General features: G+C 43.7%; 1 protein-coding gene across 2 annotated transcripts in view; it reads right to left on the bottom strand.

The window, feature by feature from the left end:
- Fbxo16 (F-box protein 16) overlaps positions 1-7725 on the bottom strand; it is a 48794-nt gene that overhangs the window by 19386 nt on the left and 21683 nt on the right. For both annotated transcript variants that reach the window (XM_031361044.1, XM_031361045.1), the window contains exons 5-6: positions 6337-6501; positions 2500-2729 (exon numbers count right to left, since the gene is read on the bottom strand). In XM_031361044.1, the coding sequence (XP_031216904.1) occupies positions 2500-2729; positions 6337-6501 (395 nt within the window). The remainder of the gene's footprint in view (positions 1-2499; positions 2730-6336; positions 6502-7725) is intronic.

Here is a 7725-nt window from a genome sequence, read left to right as displayed (position 1 = left end):
GGGCTACACAGAGAAACCCTGTCTCGAAAAACAAAACAAAACAAAAAAAGTCTTGTATTCTATCAGAACAGTTGATGATCAGGGTTTTCTGGCTATCAGGGATGGTAACATTGGTCACTGAACTAAGGTGGTGACTGTTGGCTCTCTCAACTGTGTTGATACATTTCTATTTTTACCCTTTCCAGTTAGTGTGTAAGTCTTACAATGCTATTTGTCACCCTGAGAACTTCTAAGTTCCAAATTTTCAGCAGGGCCTGGTACCCGACACCTGTAACTCCAACACTTGGGAGGTTGAAATGAGAAAGTGTTGTTTGAGGCCAGCCATGGTGAGTTCGAGAACAACCTAGTCAGGCTACAAGGTGAGACTTTGTCTCAAAAAATGAAACAAAGAAACAAGAAAAAAGCAAAAACAAAAAACAACAACAACAACAACAAAAAAAAACAAAAGCAAGTTCTTGCTAATTTTTAACTTCTGCCTTCCTCTCTGCCCTGCATCCCTCAGCCTGTCCTTCTGTTTCTGGTGTGCATGCAATGCTTTGTGTGCCGCAGGAAGAGCCACCTACACACTATGGACCCTGAGTGCCCAGCCTCATCCCCACTCACTCTATTTCAAATGCATGACAGGAAGGTAACTTTCAGACCGTGTTTAATCCTAAAACTGCCTTAAATTCACTTTGTTTGTCTGACTTTGCCACACCATCCAGCTTGGCCACAGGTAGGGAAAAATAAACAGCTACCAAATTATAATTTGATGGAAAGTGTCAATATAGAGACATTTCAAAGGTGCAGGAAAGTCAGGCATGGAGGTACACATTTATAATCCCAGCACTCAGGGTTCTGAGGCAGGAGGAGCACAGGTTCAAGACAAGCCTGGGCTACAAAAAGAAACTATCTCCACAAACAAAGCAGCCTCCAAAAGACAGGAAAGTTGGGAGATTAGCAGCACAGTGAGGAACGATACTGTCTCCATTTCATTTTGGCAACTGATAGTATTTTACTACCTATACCTAAACTTTTACTTCATTATACTCCGCTTTTTAGTCTTTGTTTTTTTGTTTTGGGGGCAAGATATTTCTATGTAGCCCAGGCTGACCTTGAATGTGCTACCCTCCTGCCTCAGCCTCCTCAAGGCTAAGATTAAAGGTGTGTGTGATGGTTTGTTTATGCTTGGCCCAGGGAGTGGCACTATTAGGAGGTGTGGCCTTGTTGGAGTAGGTGTTTCACGATGGGTGTGGGCTTAAGACCCTCACCCTAGCTGCCTGGAAGTGTGTATTCTGCTAGCAGTCTTCAGATGAAGATGTAGAACTCTCAGCTCCTCCTGCACTATGCCTGCCTGGATGCTGCCATGCTCCTGCTTTGATGATAATGAACTGAACTTCTGATTCTGTAAGCCAGCCCCAATTAAATGTTGTCCTTATAAGAGATGTCTTGGTCATGGTGTCTGCTCACAGCAGTAAAACCCTAACTAAGACAGTGTGTATCACCAATATTTCAACCATCATTTTTCTTTTGAGACAGGGTCTCATCACTTAGCTCAGGCTGCCTTGAACTTGGCCTGACCTTTTTACAAGTCCGTCCCTACTTACCTCAGTTTCCCTGGCCATGAGTCCAGTAGCTGTCTTACTACCTTATGCTCTACATGGGGGGATCAAAATCAGTCCCTCCCTCCTTTTGTTTGCTGTTTCACTGGTAAAGAAAGGAAGTATTAAAAAAAAAAGGAAAAGGGAAAAAAAGCTAGAATGAACTATGTGATGCTGGCTTGTAATTAATATTAAAATATTGAATGACAGCTGGGGCTGGAGAAGCAGCTTATCAGTTAAGAGCTCTTCTTGCTTTTTCTAGGACCTGTCCTTGTTCAGTTCCCAGTATCTATACTGGTCAGCACAGAACCACCTGTAACTCCAGTTCAAGGCCAGACAGCCACCCTCCCCCAATACACATGCAAAGATAGCTCAGTGGGTAATATCCCTTGCTATACATGCCTGATGATCTGAATCTCATTGTCTGAATCCAGAGTGGAAGGAGAGAATTGACTCCTAAATGTTGTTCTCTGACATCCACACACGTGCCATGGCATGTACGCAAAGTAGCCACAGTATTTAAAATACTAAGGAGCTTGTATTGCTGAGTCATTACAGCTATAAGAACCAGACAGATGAGGATGAAAAGGACAAACTTGTTAAGAACGGTCAGTCCGGGGCTGGAGAGATGGCTCAGAGGTTAAGAGTGCTGTCCGTTCTCCCAGAGGTCCTGAGTTCAATTCCCAGCAACCACATGGTGGCTCACAACCATATGTAATGGGATCTGGTGCCCTCTTCTGGCCTGCAGGCATACATGCAGGTAGAGCGCTGTATACATAATAAATAAATAAATCTTTAAAAAAAAAAAAAGGTCAGTCCACATCCACCTTTGGAAAAGCTTCTGCAGTTCACAGTGAGTTCTAGGATTACTTTATTCTGAAGAACAAATAGGCTGAGAGGGGCATATGGAGCTTCTCACCCTAGCCTGAAGAGCTCAGGGTCACAGTTGTCTAGATAATTAAAGCGGATGATGTCAGTGGGATGCTTATCTGACGATCGCCATGGTGGAAGCTCTTTCTCCCCGGGGTTATTCTTCTTTCTTAGAGAGGAGGAGGGCCGAAAAGCTAAGGAAGGGGACTGCTTCTCTTCTGGAGAATTGCCAGGAACTGGCTGAACATCCGCAGCTATGAATCCATCCTTTGGAGGTGTCTAGAGGAAGAAAATGAATTACTTCTACTCTCAGAGTACCGGAATAGCAACACCAATAGACAAAGAACACAGGAACCTTCACCACCTTCCCAGTCATCCTCATCCTCACTATGGCAATGCTGATAATGGTGATGAGGACTACAGCCACTGTCCCAGGAACACTTGGATGTGCATATAAGTTTCATTGCATTTTCTTATTCCATCTTTATAATATCTTATTTATTATTTACTTATACTGGGGTCATGCCCAGACTTACCTCAAACTCCCTGTATAGCCCAATATGACCTCGAACTCCTGATCTTCCTGCCTCCACCTCCTGAATGCTAGGATCACAGGCCTATATAACACTAGGCCTGGTTTATCTAGTGCTGGGGATTGAGTTTAGGGCTTTGTGACTGACAGGCAAACGCTCTACTGGCTGAGCTGTATCACCAACCTTACTTTGGTTTTGAAAGACAGTTCTCAGTCTGCGAGCCAGGCTGGCCTAGAACCAGGTGACCAGGCTGGCTTTGCACTAAGTACAGCCCTTCCCCAACCTCAGAAGTGCTGGGATTACAAGTGTGAGTATCACTCCCACCTGTCACAGTAAAGAAAAGAGAGCTGCTCATTACTGCTCTGTTTTACAGAGGCAGAAGAAACGACTAGACTGACCCACAAGGACATAAGTAGACTTTGAATCTGAATCCAAAATTCAAATCCTAGGTCCTACCCTTAAGGGCCTGTCACGTTCAAGTTGCACAGGGGTGGACTGTAGCTATGGCAACTAGCCAAAGGCAAACAACTCCCTGAGAATAATTCTATTCCATTTCCAAAAGTAGAAGTCTTTTGTATGCTCAGTTCATAAAGTGTTTTCAGTGTGGGTTTAGCCTAAGGGAAGTGGTACTGGTATGTTGGGAGGCCATTAAGAGCTCAATTTTTGTTCATTAAGAGATTAGGGGAGCTTTGCTTGGTAAATTGGCTTGCTTCAAATGTGAGTTTAAAAAAAAAAAATCAAGAATTTCCCCAGTTGGGACTGTGGTGTAGCTCTGAGGTAGAATCTTTGCTAGGGTCTTATATTCCAAGCCCAAAACCACTGACAAAAATCAAGAAGGAAGGGCTGGAAGAAAGGGAGGGAAGGAGAGAGGGTGGAGAGAGAAGCAACCTTCCTACTTCCCCAAGCATAACAAGGTAGCTATGCATTGTTTGAGACACTCCCTGTTTGTTGAATTCATTTCTACTCCAAGATTATTCTTAGTAGTGTTTCAAATACAGCGTTAATTTGGGTATGTCACGGCTACTAGGCTGAGTTCTATGGAACTCTCGGTTAGGATTTTTGTCCTTTTAACACCTAGCACATTACGATCTTTGACCTAGCACATTACAGTGTTTGATAAGTACTCACTTCATGAACCGCTATGGCTGTATCAAGTTTTCTGTCTGCTGCTCTTATAAACTCTATGACCAAAAGCAACCAGGGGAAGGAAGAGTTTATTTCATCTTACAGATTACAGTCCATTATCGAGGAAATTCAGGGAAAGAACTTGAATTGGAAACCATGGAGGAATGCTGCTTGCTAGCTTGCTTCCAGGCTCATGCTCAGTTACCTTTCTTATATAGCTCAGGACCACCCTGCCTAGGGTTAGTACTGCCCACAGTGGACTGGGTCCTCCTATACCAATTTATAATCAAGACAATGCCTCACTGATATGGCAACAGGCCAATCACAGGTATGTCAAGTTGACAATCAAGATTAACCATCACTGTAGCCCAGTAACCAACTAAGAAGACATTTAATATTTGTAAAATTCTGTATGTTATGCGGGTCTCGTCTAGAATGGACATTCATTTCTACTAGCTTATTTAGAAAGAAATCCTTGTCCTTTTGCTGGAGGAGTTCTACTTTAATCCTTGTAATGGTTGACATTGTCAGTTTGACAGGACCTAGAATCACTTAAGGAACAAAGCCCTGGGCTCTTCTGTGAGGGAGTTTCTAGACTGAGAAGACCTACCTGAACTGGGGCAGCAGCATTCTGTGCACTGAGGTTCCAGACAGAATTAAAAGGAGACAGTAAACTAAGCACCAGCTTTCAACCTGAGCTTCCTGGCTGAGGATGTGATGTGACCAGCCGCTTCACGACCCATCACTATGGCCTGAGCTTCCTGGCTGAGGATGTGATGTGACCAGCCGCCTCACGACCCATCACTACGGCCTGAGCTTCCTGGCTGAGGATGTGATGTGACCAGCCGCCTCACGACCCACCATATGGACTGTATGTGCCCTTGTACTGGGAGCCAAAATAAGCCTTTCTTTCTCTGAGTTGCTTTTGCTATGTATTGTGTCGCAGCAATGAAGAAAGCAAATTAATACAACACTGTTGGAAATCAAATAATACATGATCATTTAAAAAACAAGGGAAGTATATCAGTATCCATGGTCATAACATATAGAAAAATCAGTAATTCTGAAAGGCACAAAAGGCTTGGCCCGCTAACTGGCAAGAATGAAATCCACAACAATGGAGTAAGCAACTTTTGATCTTACTATCTGAAATCTTTTCTGCTGGGGCTGGGGTTAAACCCTGGTCCTGATGCATGCTAGGAAAGCGCTTAGTCTATCCACTGCTGAGCTATATTTCCACCCTGAATGAAGTCTTTCAGGAATTCTGTCATCATGAGTGGACGCTGAATTTTGTTAGATGACTTGTTTGTATATCTGTATTAAGATGGTTTTGTATCTCTTCTACAATTTTGTGAACATTCATATCAAATAATTGTGTGTGTGTGTGTTTTTGATTGTGCATATATACATGTGCACATGCGTATATGCACACATGTGTGAATACTATTGTGGAGAATAGAGTTAAACTTTGGGCTCAGGTCTCTCACTGGGACCTGGTGCTCTCCCGTGTGTCTCAGCTAGCTGTTCAGCAACCCCAAGGGTCCCTCCTCTCTGTGCCTCCACAGTACTGGTATTACAATTATGAACACTGCTTCTGGCTTCTTTTTTATATAGGTGCTGAAGATCAAAACTCAGGCCATGATACTTGCATGAGGCCCTAGTGTGGAACATCTATAACAGCTAATAAATAAATTATCAGCCAAGCATGGTGGCATATACCCATAGTAACAGCATCCATAAGGCCGAGGCAGGAGGCTCTTAGGATCAAAACCAATCTAGGCTACACAAGGACACATTGTCTCAATCAGTGAACTAATTAACCCACTGACCGACCCACCGGCAAACTTCGGCTCATCTTAGAGAATCATAGCAAATATGAATGCGTCGATTCTAATTGGGCCATAAGTGAACATAATTCAGAATTCCCATGTCAGAGCTGTATGGTGTCTGAGGGAGAGGCAAAGAAATTGGGGGTGGAGATACAGAGAGAAGCACCCCAAGTCCTCACTTCTGAAGGTATCTGTGAGGAGGGCATCAGGCAAGAATGTCTGGTAACATGATTACCCTGGAGAGGTCTCTGAAGCCTCGGGCGAGACTCTTGAAATCACGGGGTATGTCTGTCCTCTGGCCTTTCCTACATTTCAAACCTGATCGGGAGCTCACAGTTCTAGCGCTTGCTGCAGCTGCCAGTTTCTACGCATGCCTGCCGCTCTCTGTCTCAAACTTGCCTTGGGCTTGCTGACGTGAAGTTCTCTCACCATCTGAATGTAGTGCTTTTTCCAGACGCCCTGCTCAAAGGGCGTCGGGGAGAAGCTGATGTACCAGTTGAAGCGCAGGCACTTGAGCATCCAGAGCTGGTCCAGCTCAGCCAAGCTCTTCCAGTACCAGCTCACCTGGGAAAACAAAACAGCCTCCTCAGTCTCCGCCTCCTCATTCCCTCTACCGCCTGAGCTGCTTTGTGGGACCCCAGATAATGTCTGCGGTCTGTTTTCCTTGAAGGTGCAGCTCAGTAACTTAACACTTCTGACGCTGCTGTGGTGTGCTGGAGTTACAGGGACACCCCACCAAACCTGCTCTACGGGTTTATACCTTAATTTAACTCCAGTGTGATTTTTATTATTTTTGAGACATTTCCTTATTTTTGCTCTCATGTGTATGAGTATTTGCCTGCGTGTATGTCTAGGCATACAATCCAGAATATGGAGTCAGATTCCCTGGAGCTAGAATTATAGACAGGTGTGAGATATCACATGCGTGCTGAGAACTGAACCTGGATCCTCTGCAAGAGCAACGAGTGCTCTTAATTGTTAAGCCATCTCTCCAGCCCCTCACCTTCAGTTCAATAAATACAGTTAAAAAAAAAAATCACTTGTGAGAAATATTAGCCTCTTTTTTCCCCCAAGTCCCTGAGGGTATACTGGCGCACACAGATCTACTTATATTTCTTTGTTTTTTTTTTTTTTTTTTTTTTTTTTTTTTTTTTGTATAAGATTTTTCTCTGTGTCCCAGGGTAACCCTGAACTAACAATGGTTAGCCATAGCTATCCAAGTGCTGCTTAGCATAGATACCTTTCATTCCTATCCTCTTTGGACATACAAATACTCTCTTTGGAGCTTTTCTATTTACAGGTGCCCCACACTGACAGTCTAGGGCAATGGTTTGCAATGATTCCTTTGGGAAGTCAAATGATACTTTCACAGAGGTCACCTAAGACCATCAGAACACACAGGTTTACATTGCCTGTTATGATTCATAACAATAGGAAACTGAAGTAGCAATGAAAATAATTTTATGGTTGGGGTCACCCCAACATGAGGAATTGTATTAAAGGGTTGCAGTATTGGGAAGGTTGGGAACCACTGGTCTAGGGGGTTATTGCCGCTGTGTGGGAGGTGGCAATGCTGTCCTACTAAGGAGCCACTTATATGCATGTAACTGTTAGTAGTTTTTCTTTGATCCTGCAGAGTTAGACAAAAGTAAAACAGTAAAAAAGGTCAAGGGTCATTCAAACTTTGCAGAATAAAATTTATTGCTTGGTGTTATGCACACACATGTGTGTCTCGTCTCTAGGTTATTCCCCTTTCAGAGTTTCCTATGGCTGTCCCAACCAAACTCC

This window comes from Mastomys coucha, unplaced genomic scaffold (assembly GCF_008632895.1).
Source record: "Mastomys coucha isolate ucsf_1 unplaced genomic scaffold, UCSF_Mcou_1 pScaffold9, whole genome shotgun sequence".
Classification (NCBI taxonomy): domain Eukaryota; kingdom Metazoa; phylum Chordata; class Mammalia; order Rodentia; family Muridae; genus Mastomys; species Mastomys coucha.
Note: the sequence above shows the minus strand (reverse complement) of the source record. Positions and strands in the feature narration are given on the sequence as shown.